The sequence below is a fragment of the Vombatus ursinus genome, unplaced genomic scaffold, assembly GCF_900497805.2.
Source record: "Vombatus ursinus unplaced genomic scaffold, bare-nosed wombat genome assembly UNPS02014791.1, whole genome shotgun sequence".
In the NCBI taxonomy this organism is placed as follows: Eukaryota; Metazoa; Chordata; class Mammalia; order Diprotodontia; family Vombatidae; genus Vombatus; species Vombatus ursinus.
Genome location: NW_020954569.1, coordinates 68,219,014 through 68,235,208, shown reverse-complemented (window position 1 = coordinate 68,235,208; position 16,195 = coordinate 68,219,014). Strand labels below are relative to the sequence as shown.

The following is a 16,195-nucleotide window of genomic DNA, read 5'->3' as shown; positions in this document are numbered from 1 at the left end:
GTTGCAAATTTATGCTAATGGGGTTGGGGGAAAGAAAATTCCTGGGGAATTGGTGGTTCCTTGTTACTCTGTTGGGTCATTACCACTGATCTTACTCTGACAGGGGGACTCAGGGATTTTGTTTCCTTGTACTTCTTTGTTTTGTGGGGTGGAGAGGCTACTGGAGTCACTAGGAAGTTTCTAGGAAGTTTACAGAGTTTCAGATGGAAAGTACACTGTAGCAGTACTCATAGGAGCATAGGATTGTCAATCTAGAACTGGAAAAGCCCTCAGAATCCGTTTAGTCCAACCCAATTGGGAAATTGAGGCCTAGTGAACTTAAGTGACTTACCCAAGATCACACTGGTAGTAAGAGTCCGGGGTAGGCTATGTAACCAGGTCCTCTAACTCCAGAGTTGGTGTTCTCTCCGTGGTACCATAAACCCTGAAGTCTAGACCTGACTTTTCCACTATGATTTCGATAAGTCTCTCAGTCTCTCTGAGCTTCAATTACCTCACCTCTAAATGGGGATAATAATACCTGCCCTGTCTACTTGATAGGGTTGTTGTGAGTCCTTAATGAGATTTAGTATTAGAAAGGTTCTTTGAAAGGTATATAGAATGTTATTCAAGTATAAGGAATGATTTTATTATTCTTTCTGTATTTGTTTCTAGTTTCCACTGGTGGCTGAATTATTCCAAGATGATAAAGACACAGCACCTGCTACTTCTTCATCTGGGAAGGGGGCATCTTCAAAAATTAGTGTCCGCTCTGCTAGACCTCCTATGAAGGCTGCCAACAAGGAGCACAAGAAAACTGTGGGGCATCAGGTCAGTGTCTCCCAACTTCATGGGGGGGGCGGAAAGGGCTGTGAGATACACTTGAATTTGATTCCTTGTGAACGTCATCAAAGTAGTGATTTTTGGTCACATAAAACAGGCCTAATAAAGATGGGGGAGAGAGAAAAAGAAAGAGGGAGGGAGAGAGGGAAAGAGAAAGGAAGAGAGGAGAGGAGGGGAAGAGAATACAGAGAAAGACACAGAAAAAAGAAAGAGAGAGGAAAGGAAGAGGAAAGAGAGGAAGAAGAGGAAAAAAGGAGAGAAGGAGAAGAGAAGGAAGAAAAAAAGGAGAAAAGGTTAGAGAGGGAAGGAGAGGGCAGAAGAGAAGAAGAAGGAGGGGGAAAGGGAGGGAGAAGAGGAGGAAGAAGAGAATGAGGAGGAGAGAGGGAAGAGAGAGAAGGAGGAGAAAAGAGAGAGAAGAAAAGGGGAAGGAAGAAGACTCTACAGTTGTGATTTAGTTGAAATAGGGGACATCCCAAAAAAGAACAGAGAAAACTCTCTTTACCAATGCAGATTCTTACCTTCTCAGCAACTTGATGTTTTACAGAGTTTTCTGGAGCACTGACAGGTTTAAATCCTTTGGCCAGGGTCATATAGACACTGTTTGTTAGAGGTAGGACCTGAGCTCAAGTCTTTCTGACATTGAAATCACTTATCAGTCCACTGTGTCACTCTCTCTCATATTCATATATAGGCAGAAACAACCTCATCATTATAACCAAATGTGTGTGTTGAACATAGATCCTTTATAGGTGGAAATTACGAGGTATTTTCTAGAGGATACTTGCTTGGAGAGGAGAGAGAGGAGGAGGGAGAAGTCCTTAAAACCTGGAGGAAAGACTGGATACTGGGTCAGGGATGCAGGAAGTCTAAATGACATGACATCAGAAATGTTCGAGAACAGTTTAAATAAATGCAGGAATACAGGAAGAAGAGTTCAAACCCATTGTCCTACCAAGAGGTTTTGACTCTAAGCCTAATATGTGTAGTGGGGCTCAGCATGTGCCCCTCCAATCCTTCCATGATCCAATAGAGGTTCTGGCTTCTGTTTATTCTTAGAATCCTTGGATATGAAAAATAGGTTCTCATCTATTCTACTTACCAAACACCTCCCACGTAATATCAGAAATCCAAGTCAGCTCCAGTACCAATAATGTTAATTCCTTATAATTAAATTGTGTTTTCATGTCCATTAAATCTCATTTGATCTCTGCAATGATATAGGTAAGACAGTTATTATTCCTGCCATACAGAAGGCAGGGAGAGTTGAATTGGTCTATCCAAGGTCATATAAAAAGTCTAGTGGCTAATGGGTGACTTAAACCTCAGTCTTGAAACTCCTGATCCATTACTTTTTTGATTGATTGTTTTAAGGGTAATGTCTGTTCCTTTCATCATTCCCAGTTCCGCACCTCCCTGAACCTGCTCATGGAGACGCTGAATGCCACAACACCCCACTATGTCCGCTGTATCAAGCCAAATGATGAGAAGCTTCCCTTCCAGTAAGTGTTTCTTTTGCAATAGCCCCGTACTTCTTGTCTCTCAGGATTCAGATTGGGTTATAGCCCATGTACTGTAAGGTGAGCTGAAGGGCCAGAGAGAGCAAGAGGGAAATCTGTTTTTGGATACAGATGTGGAATATAAAGGTGAGACACAGCTTTGCAGATTGAGGTATGTGGTCTCCAGTCAAGTAACTAGTACAGAATATTCCCCAGTAGCAATTCACAAATTCATTCCAAGCCAGTGAGGATTTCTGGAGCTCCTACTATGTGCTTAGTTCTCTGCATGGCACTGTGCACAATACAAAAGAAAGGGAAACCAGGTGGTGCATTGGAGGACAAAGAACAAGTAGTACTGGACTTGGAGCTAGAGGAATCTGGGTTCAAATCCCATCTCTGTTATTTACTACTGGTGTGACTCCAGATAAATTGGTTCATATCTTTGGACCCAAGTTCATCTATAAAATGAGGGAGTTAACCCTACGTGGTCTTTAAGATGCCTTCTAACTCTAAATCTATGTTCCTGTCATCCTAAGGGGACAGTATTTCACTGACCTCACAGATATTGTTTTCTTGGAGAGATAAAGATAGACACACTTGAAACAGAGCTTTGTTAAAACACTGTATGTTTAAGCGCTGAAGTGAGTGGTACAGATCATGGGTGCTGAATTGGGAGTGGGAGGGGAAACTCACAGAGAATAGAGTGAGATATTATGATATAAAAATTAAATGTTAATAAAACATGAAAGTAGATAGTGAGTGCTAAATACAAAAGTTGGAGAAATCACTGTGGACAGGAGTAATCAGGTGGTGCAGTGGATAGAGCACTGGCCCTGGAGTCAGGAGGACCTGAGTTCAAATCTAGCCTCATACGCTTACTAGCTTACTAGCTGTGTGACCCTGGGCAAGTCACTTAACCCCATTGCCTAGCAAAAAAAAAAAAGAGGACTTGGGTGGACCTTAAAGGATGAATAGGATTTTGATAAATGACATGAAGACCTTTTGGGATAGGGATGGGGGAAACAGCACAAGCAAAGGCACAGAAGTATGAATGAAGATGGCATGGTAGCAGGATGGACATCCCACCTTTCAATCAACTGCTTAAGAAGTATGGTACCAAGGGTTGGATTTTTTCCATTTCTATTCAAATTCTTTCTTATTCTTCTGTTACTCTAAAAGAGAAATCAGGTATCTTCTTGAGGTTTCTTTCATTAGTCCCTACTGTTAAATTGAAGTTGGCCTGCTTAAGTCTAAATGGAACTGGCCTTTGGAAAAGATGGTGGGGAGGGCACGTGAAAGTGAGCCTTCCCTGGTTGGTGCTGTTATGTCCTGCCCTCTCTTCTTTCCCCCCTTTTTCCCTCCTGGTTTTTGAGATAAGCTTAGGAATTTTCCCTGCATGACATCTGTTCCTTGGCTGACTCCAAATGAGGAGGGGCAGAAAGGCTGTTAGAGGAGCAGCATGTATGAAGGACACAGTGTCTGTGAAGGGCATGAGGCGCCATGCAAAGAGCACTGGGATAGGAGTCAGGAGGCTTCTGTTCCAGCCTGAATAACTCTGTCACTGATTAGTTGTGTGACTTTAGATATGTCACTATGCCTTATCAGGCCTTGGTTTCCTTAACTGTAAAATGACATGATAGATGACTTCTAGATTCCTTTTGAGTGAAACTTGTTTTATTCTGATTACTTTTTTTTTATCAATCAGCAAGCATTTATTCATTAATTACTGGGTTAGGCACTGGGGATACAAGGACAGAAATGAAACCATCCCTGCCCTCAAGGAGCTTGCATTGGAGGAGAAAATATGTACATGTATAAATATATATGATATATAAATATATATTATAATATGTATAATTGTAATATAAGTATTCAATATCTAAATAATAAAGAAATATAATTTTATATAATGTATGATAAAATAAATAATATATAAATATATAATAAAAATAAATTCTCCCCTTTTCCTCCCTTGTGGTGCAGTGAAGAGAACATGGGACCAACAATTAATTGACCTGCCTTCCAGATTAGGCTCTTCCACTAATTTGTTGCATGGAGTTAGGCAAGTCACTTAACCTCAGGATTCTCCCCATTTCCTATCTATAAAAGTAATAAAAATAAATAAAAACTAATAAGACTATCCCTTCCTCTCTTCAGGAATGCTGCCCTCCTCAAGTGATATAATAGATATGGAAGTATTTGGAGATGAACAAAATTCATTTCAAATACAAGGGGTTCAAATACAACAGCAGGGACCATGGTTTTGCCTTTCTTAGAATCTCTGTTGCTTAGCACAGTACCTGGAACATTGTTGTTTAGTCATTTCAGGCTCTTCATGACCCTATTTGGAGTTTTCTTGGCAAAGATACTGGAGTGGTTTGCCATTTCCTTCTCCATCTCATTTTACAGATGAGGAAACTGAGGCAAACAAGGATTAAATGATTTTCCCAAGGTCACTCAGCTAGTAAGTGTCTGAAGCCAGATTTGAACTTGGGAAGATGAGTCTTCCTGACCATAGGTTGGGCATTCTATCCACTGTGCCACCTAGCTGCCCTGGCACATAGAAAGTACTTAATAAATGCTTGTTGACTGTGACTGATCAGCTGACATCTTTTGATTGCTTTCATTCTCTTCCTGTAGCCTCTCCAACAGCCACTAGAGCTAAATGTGCTTCTCTCCCATGATTAGCTCACCTCTCAGGTTCACCAGCTCCTCAGCTGTTTGAGGGCATTGGCCTGATTGCCTGAAAGTGAACTTGATGGTTTGGCATCCAGTGATCCAACATAGTCATAGTGTCCTGAGCCCAGGCTGCCAGATCTTGCAGGGCTTGGGGGAAGGGGAAGGAGAATTTGCAGCATGTGGAGCAATTATTTAAGTGGGATATGACTCCTGAGAGGGTACCAAGTTCTGGCATAGAGAGTCTACACCCAGCTGTCTTCTCAGGCTACTGAAAATGCATGTCTCAGCAGGAAGAGAAATGTAAATTTAGATTCCTCCCAGAGGATAGGGAAGATGTGCAGTTTGACCATATGGTCCTTGGTGAATTTTCAGTTAGGGATATCTTGTTCACTGGCCATGCCATTGTATTTTCTCCTTCCACAGGGAAAAGGGGCTGATCCCTCCCAAGTACCTTGTCCCTTAGTGTATGTCTCTCCTTAAATAAATGACTCTAAAGTGCAAGATATTGACCTGATGCAATTATAGGGCCCTAGATTTAGAACTGAAAAGGCCTCTAGAGGCCATCGAGGCCAATTCCCTCATTTTACTGATTAAGAAACTGAGGTGCAAGAAGGTTAACCTGTCCAAGGTTATACAGGTAGGAAATAAGAGAGCTGGGATTCAAACCCAAGTCCTTGACTCCAAATTTAACCCTTTTCCCACACTGCACCAATGCTGCCTGTCAATCAGAATAGAAATGCTCTCTTTAAGGCAAAGAAAAACTGGAGGACAGGAGACTCTGCTGCTTTCACTTTTAGTCTCTGGAGTCTTAGGAAAGAGGGAAGAATAATAATACTTCCCATTTCCCTTTTAACTTTCCAAAATCACTTCTCACATCTATCATTTCATTTGATCTTCACAATAACCCTGTGAACTAGTTAGGGCTGGTATTTTTATCCCCATTTTGAATTTGAGGAAATAAAGGTGAGACTTTATTGACCTCTTCAAGAAGAAATGGAGGTGAGATTTTAGTGACCTCTTCAAGAAAAAATGGAGGTGAGACTTTAGAGGTGAGAATTTAGTGACCTCTTCAAGATAATGAAACTACTTGCTCCAAACAGCCAGTACTAGAACTTGAGCTTCTTGATTCCCAGTCTGGTCTCTTTTTACTAGACCACTCTCCAGCCCCTATAAGTTCAGCAGAATACATATTTTCATCCCTACTTCACAACTCTGAGGAATTTGGGGCACAGAAAAGTGAAGAATCCCCTAGCATCTTTGAGCTGTTGGCTGTGTTATCCTGTTGAAATCTTCTCTATCATTTGAGGCCCAGCTAAATGACGCCTTCTCTGTGATACCTTCTCTAATATCACTCTCTCTCTCAGACAAAATTTTCCTCTCTAGTTCTTGGAGCGACAGTTTAGGAAGATCATTGGTAAGATGGAGAATATCTAGAGGAAGGAACCCACAATGGTAAAGGGTCTTGTGTCCATGCTGTATGGTGATTCTTTTAAGAAACTGGATATCTTTCACCTGGAGAAAAAAAGATGACTTGCAGGGTAGGATTTGAGGGCTATGATACTTAAGTAGCTCAAGGCTCTCTGAGGCAGCCACCTCATGGAAGAAGGCTTGGATTTGTTCTGGTTAGCCCTGAGTGATAGAACTAGGAGTCATGGGTGGAATTTGCAGAGAGAGAGATTTGAGTTTGATGTAAGGAGAAAATTACTAACCATTGGAGCTATCCAGATAGGGAATGGAATGCCTTGCAAGTAGTGAGTTCCTGTTTACTGGAAGTTTTCAGGCAGGGGTTGGATGACTACTTATCTGGTATATTTTAGTGAGGATTCTTTCTCAGCTATAGACTGGACTCAGTCAACCCTGGGATCCTTCCAATCCCCAAATTCTGTGATTATTCTTCCTGGACACTCCCATAGCACTCTGGTTATTTCTATTATGTATTTACTATATTCCACCCTATATGATAATTACTGATACATATGTATGCATACATATACATATATGTGTATATACATATATGTGTGTGTGTATTGTGTGTACACACACACATACATCTCTTCTCTTTGACTCTGTGTTTTTTGAGGACAGGGAGAGATAGTGGCATCATTAGCCTTGGGTTTCCCCCAGCCCCTCTTGAGGTGCCTTGTAATTGCAATCAATAAACATTTACTAAGTACTCATGTTTAGAGGCAATGATAAGCACTTATGAGGAGTTGCAGGGATTTGGAAGGCGGGGTCTTTACCTTAGTGGAATTTATGATATAATAGGAGATGAAGGCAGGGATATACAACTGGAACACAAGTACATAAGAGAAGTCCACATGTGATGCTAAGTCAGAAGAGGAAAATGTCATTTCTGACTCCTGGATTCTATATTTAGTAGCATGTGTCNCACATGTGATGCTAAGTCAGAAGAGGAAAATGTCATTTCTGACTCCTGGATTCTATATTTATTAGCATGTGTCATTGCGTATGTTTATATGTATATATATATATATGTGTGTGTGTGTGTGTGTATGTGTATGTATACATATATATAATAAGTGTTTGAATGATTTAATGAATGAATTTGTTCTTACATAGGCTCACAAATAGAAGGCAGGTAGGGGGAGGTTCAAGTAGGGAAATTTAATACAGAAAGTTGTATTAGCAGATATTATGTATTTGCTTTGTGCATAGCTTTTGTAAGCTTACATATGTTCTTATTTCCTCTCAATGGAATGTAAGTTCTTTGAAGGTAGGTAAATGTATCTGTTTGTTTTGAATCCTAATCCTATAGTGCTTGGCACAGAGTAATAACCTAATAAATGCTCATGGAAAGAAAATTGATTAGGAAACCCATATGAGAAATGCACTGCCATTTCCTGGTTGAACTGGCTTACCCAACTAAGAAAAGAATCACTGTCCTCTTCAGGGAGAAAGTAACAAATGAGCATGGGGAGGAACTGGTCAGGCCTTTCTTTGCCCTGGAGTTACAAAGTATCCATCTTCATTATCCAACTGAGACAGCAGTCTGACCACTCCCCAGTCAAGGTTTATGCTGAAGTCAACATTAATCTTAAGGATTCCAAATCATGGCCCTGGGATGAAACCTCAACTGTGCTCTTTCAATCCCCAGGGGGGAGAATACAGTGAATGTTTGTAAAAGTTTTGCTTTAATTAGCTAGAAGCTAGCTGCATCTTATTAGTTGTTACCATAAATGTCTTAGGCCCAGAGGTCAATCTCATCTTTTCCATATTTAGTGTTGTCAGAGAATTGATGAAAATGATGACAGAGAGGATCAGTCATCTTATCAATGAGTATTTTATTAAATTATTATTATGTGTATTAGAAATATTATTTGATAATATTAAATAATATTCTTAAAATGTTATTAGAGCAGTGAAGTACCATGGAAAGAGCCCTTGTCTTGGAGTCCAAAGGGTAGAGTCTGAGTCCCAGTTCTCCACTAAAGCAAGTTACCTAATTGCCTAATATTTGTTTTTAATTTTATTTTATGCATTTTTTTCATTTTTACACTTTTTTAGTTTTATTGATGTGTTTTATTAGTCTTTAAAATGGAGAGAATAACATTCCCACTGTCATCCTCACACAGTTGTTGTGAAGAAAGCCCTTTTTAAACCTTAAAAACACTGCAGAAAGTGAAGTTATTTTTAGGCAGCCCATACCAAATGTCACCTCTTCTATGAAGCCTCCTCTGATCACCTCAGCTGACTGGGAGAGCTCTCCTTTGTTGGATCTCCTATGAAGCTTTGTTTATTCCTCTTATATCATGTTTTTCATATGCTGCCTTGAAGTGCAGTTATTTGTCTTTCTGTCCCTTATTAGGCAGTTAGATCCTAGAGCACATTTTTGTATCCACCATAGCAGCCACCACAGTGCCTTGTATTAGTAAAGTCTCATTGGCCGTTGGTTGAATGAACAGTGTGTCCAGGACTGGGCTGGTGCTGTGAGGGATACCAGAGAAATAGGAGATGCAGTCCCTGCCCTCAAGAGTCTTGTACTCTACAGCTGAGGAGACAAAGGTTTGAATGTGTCAAACATCGATAATATGCTGACGGTATGTAATGGAACACTGGATTGTATCATGTTGATTCTGAGTGCAGGCCTTAGCTGAGTCTGGGCTTTAGAAATTCAGAGATCTGGGAGAGTATTGTGGGTTGGGGTTATTAGGGATGGTTTTATGAAAGAGAAATAACAATGTGGGCCTTGGAACATGAGTAGAATTGGTCTAGGCTAAGGAGAGCAAATTCCAAATAACGGAAACAGCACAAACAAAGCCCAACTTCTGAAACTGTTGGCATGGTTCATGTGTTTGTAGTCTAACTTCAGCCCCTCAGCTCACAGGTACAGGCTAATTTTTATATGGCCTATTGGCAGCAGAGACATAAGAAAGCAACTTGGGATGAGGGGGAGTATTTAATTTTTTTTTATGTTTCTGTTACAGTAGTTTGCAGATTTTGAAAAAAACTTTTTGATTTTGCAGCTTTGATCCAAAAAGAGCAGTCCAACAACTCAGAGCCTGTGGGGTACTGGAGACCATCCGTATCAGTGCAGCTGGTTATCCATCCAGGTAATGTGTCTGCCAATCCAAGAGTTCTTAACCTGGAGGCTGTGACTTTATTCTTTTTTTAAAAAGAAGTACCTATTCTTAAACATTTAATTTTTATATTTTCTCAACTGAATGTAAACAAAAAAATTTAACATTAATTTTTTAAAATTTTGTATTCCAAATTCTCCCCATCCCTCCCTTCCCTTCCCCCATTCTTGAGAAGGCAAGCAATTTGATACAGACTGTGCATGTACAGTCATGCAAAACAAAAAATGTAAATATTTTAACAAATGAATTTTGAAATAGTTGGTTTCCCTTGTAATCCTATGTATTTGCACATTTAAAAAATATTACTCTGAGAAGAGATCCAAAGCTTTACCTGACTGCCAAAGAGGTCCATGATACAGAAGAAGTCAAGAACTCTTATTCTAATCCAGACTTTTTGGGATTCCCAGATGTGGCATCTCCTTTAAAGCCATAGTCCTCTGGGTGTGTGTGCATACCACCAATGTCTTCAGGATGTGATGAAGTAGCCCTGGGGCTGGTCTATAATGCAGGTCACAGAAATGAGGATGGAGGTATCAATAACTATATTTTCCATCTCAGAAGAAATTGTGCATTAAAGGACAATGTGCTATTAGCTGTTACTTGAGAATGTTAGGTTTGTGCATGTAGCATTCAAATCCACGTTTTCTTTAAGTACTTTTTTCTCTCCTGTAATCAAAGTATACTGCCATTGGGAGGCAATAGGCATCTCAGTTTTGTTCCAGTGGTCTGAAGTAAAGATTTTTCTTTTCTCTGAAGACTCTTCAATCCCATCTTTGGCCCCTAATTAAAACTTGTCCTTAGGAAAGGAACTGACAAACCCATTCATACTCTAAGGAATCACTGTGTGAAAGGACTGAAACAGTAAATATCCCTAAAAAAGATAACATGTTCATCTTTACCCATCAGTGACACCATTAGTCTTTCATGTCTTTTCCTAAGATCAACTCTTCTAATTTAATTGCACTTTGACAAAGATAGAAACCTTAGCCAAAAGAACAAATCTCTGTCTTTAGTAAATGTTTTATATTTTTGAATGAATGAGGGGAATTAAAGACGTCCATGAGTTTGGAGAGTGAGGTTTTCTTTTGTTTTGGTTTTTGCTGAAGGGGCACTGACAATGATTTTCCTGGTACCCCTGAAGTGGTTCTACTTCAACCTAATTAATCATACTGTCCTTGAAAAGTAATTCCTTGCTTTTTAGAAGAGTCTGGATTCCCCCCCCCAGACAGACTTCCCCTACTCCTGGTTATTGATGTTGTTACTCTAGGGCTTCACCATCTTGTCAGGAGTTGAGACTCTGCTTTGGGAGAAGATGCAGCATGGAGCTCCCTCCTGTCCTCCCAACCTTTCCACCAGGCACTGTCTGGCCCCTGCAGTGGAATCATTTCACAGTCCATGGCTAATTAACCACAAACAACTCAACCATAAGAAGGTTGCCAAATGTTGAGGATGGGAAGGAAGATGCTGATGGAAACAAGAATTTAGGTTTGGCCTGAAAAATGTAAGGCGTATGGATAAAATGCTTTCCCAAGCCATGTTTCAAAACCTGAAATGACACTCTCCAGGGTGATAAGCTAGTGAGAATGAGAAAATATATCTCTTTCCCTTCTCTCAACTACTGTGCATCCTTCACCCCACAGCCCTTGTAGAAAAAGACTTGAAACACCTTAGGGTATGCTTGATTTCGTTGCTGACCCTGGGGCACCAACAAAAACAGGTAATGACCCCATGCCTAATGAACTGGCTCTGCTTTCCCGTCCAACCTGACTAGAAGACTTTGAGCTGATGTGTGCCTCATCCCCTGCAGCATCTGGCATCAGCTGTTTAATTCAGAGAAAGCCAAGGGGAGGAAGGCTAAAAGTTCAGTAATTCACTTCATTGGTAAGGCTCCCAACGATGCCAGTTATGGTTCCCTTTATCACCTCCTAAATCTGTGAGTTAAGTCTGCATATCAGAGCTTGGATCTGACAAGCAGCATAGAATTTGCATGTGGGAAAGCAGCTTAGGAGCTCATCTAACCTAACGTCATCTTACAGATAAGGAGACTGAGGGCCATAGGGGAAGTGACTTGTCAGGGGTCACATTGGCTAAGCTGGGTCTAGAACTGAGTTTTCCTGTCTCCCAGTTTGATGCTCCATGAGGCTGCCTCTGTGACACAATGCTTTTGTGTTAAATGTCAATGAGCTATCTGTCAATAAATATTTACTGAGTGCCTACTGTGTGCCACCTGGGGATATGAATATGAAAAAGAAAGATAGTTCCTGCCCTCAAGGAGCTTACAATTTGATTTGAGAAGACAATACACATAAGGATGTTGAAGGGAGATGGTGTTAGGGAAGAGAAGGTGCCTCTTTAAATGGAAGCATTGGGAAGAGTTCTTTGCTCTACTCTCCAGCCCTCCAATCAAAGAGACAGATGAGGTGTGAGTCCTAAGGTTGATACAATCTCATAGCATGGTGAGTTTCGTGATGATGAGGATGCTGGGGATTTGATGGAATCCTGTCCAAAAGAGGGCAGAAAATGCTTTATGGGCTAATTTGTGGATAGCTTCAGTCAGGATACCTTTGATATCCAGAATAGGGAATGACAGTTCAGAGGTGAAGTTAAGCTCTTCAAGATTGTTTCCTTCTTGCTGGAATAAGGATAGGAAGGGAAAGGGAAGAGCTAAAAGCTTTTCCTACTCTCACCAGCTTAGAGTCTAAGGACATACCTGTAAGTGGTTTGCTCACTTCCCCAGACCTGCAGGCCAAGCTATGCCTCTAGCTGCAATTATCAGGTTAAACTACATCTATGCCAGGGATTCACAGGACCATTTATGAGATATCCGAGAGTGTGTCTAGCCTAAGGATTTCAAGGGGATATTATAAAATATCAATTCACTTTAAAGGCTACAATAAGAAATTAAAAAGATGCCACACATCACTCTTCAGGTCTGCTTTTGCACACTGAGCTGGTGTTGTTCCTAAATCAAGTATTGAAGGGTCACACAATTCCAAGCAATCATAGACAATCCTAGCTGCCTTGTATAAAGCAGGATTATTCGTGTTGGATCTTGGGCTCCATGGGTGGCAAGATGGGCCAGACAAAGAAATTTTCCATCTAGAGATTTTGTAGGCCCATGAAGAGCAGAGTAGGTAATTGGAGCAAATCTCAGCATCTGGCAATACCAGGAAGTCTGGGGAGATGGGAAAGCTGGCAATGGTCTCAGGTGGATGGTTCTGGTAGGCTGGTAAAGCAAAAAGTAAAAGAAACAGACTGAAATTCAGACAGATAGTACCAGGGAAGTCTAAGACAGGTAATGCAGCCTGGGATTCAGGGACTAAACAAAGCAGATTATTTGGGATATAAGGGAATAATTTGAGTACTGTAGAAGGGTGGAAAATAAAACATGGGCACAATGACCAGGGAATTACAATGTGAAAGGCAGGAATCTAGGGACACAAAACAAGTCAAGCATTTATTAAGTGCTTACTGTGTGTCAGGTACTGTACCAAGTGCTGAGGTTACAGATACAAGTAAAAAAAAATATAGACCTTGCCCTCATGGAGCTTACATTCTAATGGTAGAAGACAACACATAAAAGAGATCTGAAAAGCAAGTTACTAGAACACAGCTACCAGAGACCAGGTATGAGAGCAAACTGGAGCCAGCCACAGGGCTGATGCTGGCCCTTCCAAGCTGTAGCTCTATGGTGTTTTTGACTCTCCTTTGCCAAGGGACCAGATTAGTTCCAGAAAACAGTGGAGAGTTGAACCTAAAGGTGAGAATTTAATGGTTCCAGCTGTGGAGCCAGAGAGCCAGGCTGCTTAGTACACATTGCCATCTGCTCCTCTCCAGTTCTGTTGCCAGCCCATATGGGGCTATAAAGAGCTCTCCTGTTTTTTCTGGAATCACCTGATTTTCAGGAAAGCCAACTTGGGAGAACTGGGAGAAGCTGCCACCTTTGGAGCCTCTGGTGCTCTTGTTCCTCTAACATACTAGGTTCATAATGGTGTGTCTTCCTATCTACATTTCATTCTGCATAATAATGATGCACAATAATAATAATAATAATAATGAGAGGCATAGTGGTTAAAGAGCCGGCTTAACGTCCTGTCTGTTATACTGATCTCTCAGTGCTGCAGGCAAGTCTCTAAGACTACTAAGTTGCAGAAAGCACGTAGATCTGAATTGGTTGAAGGAATTTCCTCTCCTGAGAGATCCCTATACCACTGAAATCCCAAGTCTACTCCTTATCCCTAGCCCTACAATAATAGTAATAATGATAATCTCATTTTTTAAACACCCCCTGCCATTGATGGACGGAGGCTTGAAGCAGAAATTGTATACAATATCACTGCAGGCTGCAACAAGTTAATACTTACTGACTCCTAGAAAGATGGAATTAGGTGGTCAGCATCATGCAGCAGCAGCAGCAGCTCACTCTTCTTCCTAAACTAATAGGTGACAAATCTCTGTTCTGCAAAAACAAACTTCAAAGTATCTGTGAGCATACAACAAATAAACTATACTAGCACCAGAGCATTATTACAAATGAAGTATCGTATATCTTGAACATAACATTGACTCCTGAAAATTTAAGACTTTTCTGATAGATGCTGCCAGGGCTCTTAAGAACTGATGGTTAAATTTTCTGTGTGAGCGTTTACATCTTGGAAGTCAGCAAATGCTACAAATCAGAGCTTGGCTTATTGTTTGGTTGGTAGTCTGGACTTAATAAAGTGATGGAGAAAATATTAATAATTCAAATTGTACTTAAAAGTGTGTTAAGCTCTGTATTAAACACTGTAGGGACTGTAATGCTTCTGGAAAACATGGCTCCTGCCTTCTGGGAGCTCACAATCATCCTGGGGAGATAAGATTTAGAAACATATAAGAATCAGAAAATGATGCAATACTGTATATAATCAAGTTCAATTTTTTTTTATAAAAGGAGAGATTATTGTGTGCTGGAGTACTCTGGAAAGGCCCTTTAGGGAAAGTAACAAGAGTTAGGCATCTATGGGTGGGTAGGATTGTCATTAAACAAAAGAAGGAGAGAGAGTGTCTCAAACAAGTGGCACAGAACAAGGGATGGCACAGAATGCCAAAAATGTTGGACGTCCTTATTTGTCCTTCCCCGAGTGGGAAGAAGGTATTCCCTGCCAGCCTGCCTTCCTTGTTGCTCCTTTCTCGAGTGCCATTTGACTTCATCTTCACAGAGAATGACTTGAGTTTTCAGAGAAGCCAGGTGTTCATTTCACTACATTCAGGTATCCTTTTCCTTTGCATTCCAGAAAACATATTCCTATTAAATCTTTGAACCCATATGGGAAATAGCTTTCCCCCTCACCTCCTAATGGTTTGTTCCAATTGGCTCAAATCATGTCTGCTTCTAGCAAAGCTGAGTTGCCTGGAAACTCAACAGCCCAAAAGGGGAATCTGATGAATATCTTTCCCCACTATTCTGATTCTCTCATCTTCCCTTGAAAGATCTTTGTGTTTGTACTTCTACTTGTTATCTTTTGTAGCCACATGTTGTGGTAGGAAGAGTAGTGAGAGGGAAAAGAAGGTTTAAACATTTTCACATTTGGGGAAAATATTTTTTATCACGGTTGTTGATCCAATCTGTTTTCTTGAAGGACCCAAATTACTACCTCCTACATTCCCTCTTCTCTTTCTGCCCCTCCCCTTCCTACTAGGCTTTGTTAGAGTGGTGGTGGATCCACTAGCTAATAGGCAACCAGGAACGGCAATCACTCCCAGAGCCCTCATTTGGAGCCATGTGTCACTGTCTGTCCTTTTCCCTTCCCCTATCTTATCCAAATTTGGTATCTTACCCACCACCTAACATGATGCCAGGCATACCACAGATGCTTAATGTTGGATGAATTGAATGGAATGTGAATCTACTGAGTTCCTACTATGTACCTCACAAAGCTAACCAAGAGGTATGAGATGTGCTGCTGTCACGGAGAACTAAGTACAAGGCTGTGTGGTAACTAACTGCCCATGTAATAGGAGGTCAGATTAGCATGGCTAGTGTGATTTGGTTAGCGGAAACTTTGGGGAGAAAATGGAATTTGAGGTGGTAATGTTTCTTTGTGTTCACAGAGAGTCTTTTTAATGTGTACTCCCTGCCAATGTGGAACTCTGGAGTTAACCCTCCCAGGCTCTAGCAAATACCCTCATTCCCCACATCTAATCAGCTGCTGCGTCTTTTGATTCTACTTCTACAACATCCCTCATCTCTCTGTCTTCTCAGTACTTATTCAGCTGCCACCCTAGTTCAGGCCCTCATTACTTCTTGCTTGAGCTATTGTAATAACCTCTTCATTGACCTCCCTGCCACCAGTCTCCGTGCCAGCCAAACAATACTTCTCATATGTGACTTCTGATTCTTGCCTTTGAACCAGTTGTCCTCGTGCCCGCAGTACATTCCTCCCTCACTTTATGGAATCTCTAGCCTCCTTCTAAGCTCGGTTCAAACGCTTCCTTCTGCATGATGCCTATCCCAATCCCACTAGCTGCGAGGGCCTCCCCAAAGTCCCTAAATTACCTCGTAATCATATAAATATGTGTGTGTGTGTATATGTATATATAATATGCACATACATATAT

The 16,195-nt window shown here is 40.9% G+C and overlaps 1 protein-coding gene across 1 annotated transcript in view; it reads left to right on the top strand.

The window, feature by feature from the left end:
- Nucleotides 1-16,195, top strand: part of MYO5B (myosin VB) — a 532,192-nt gene that overhangs the window by 385,908 nt on the left and 130,089 nt on the right. The window contains exons 15-17 of the mRNA XM_027868890.1: nucleotides 655-810; nucleotides 2,224-2,321; nucleotides 9,482-9,568. Of these exons, the coding sequence (XP_027724691.1) occupies nucleotides 655-810; nucleotides 2,224-2,321; nucleotides 9,482-9,568 (341 nt within the window). The remainder of the gene's footprint in view (nucleotides 1-654; nucleotides 811-2,223; nucleotides 2,322-9,481; nucleotides 9,569-16,195) is intronic.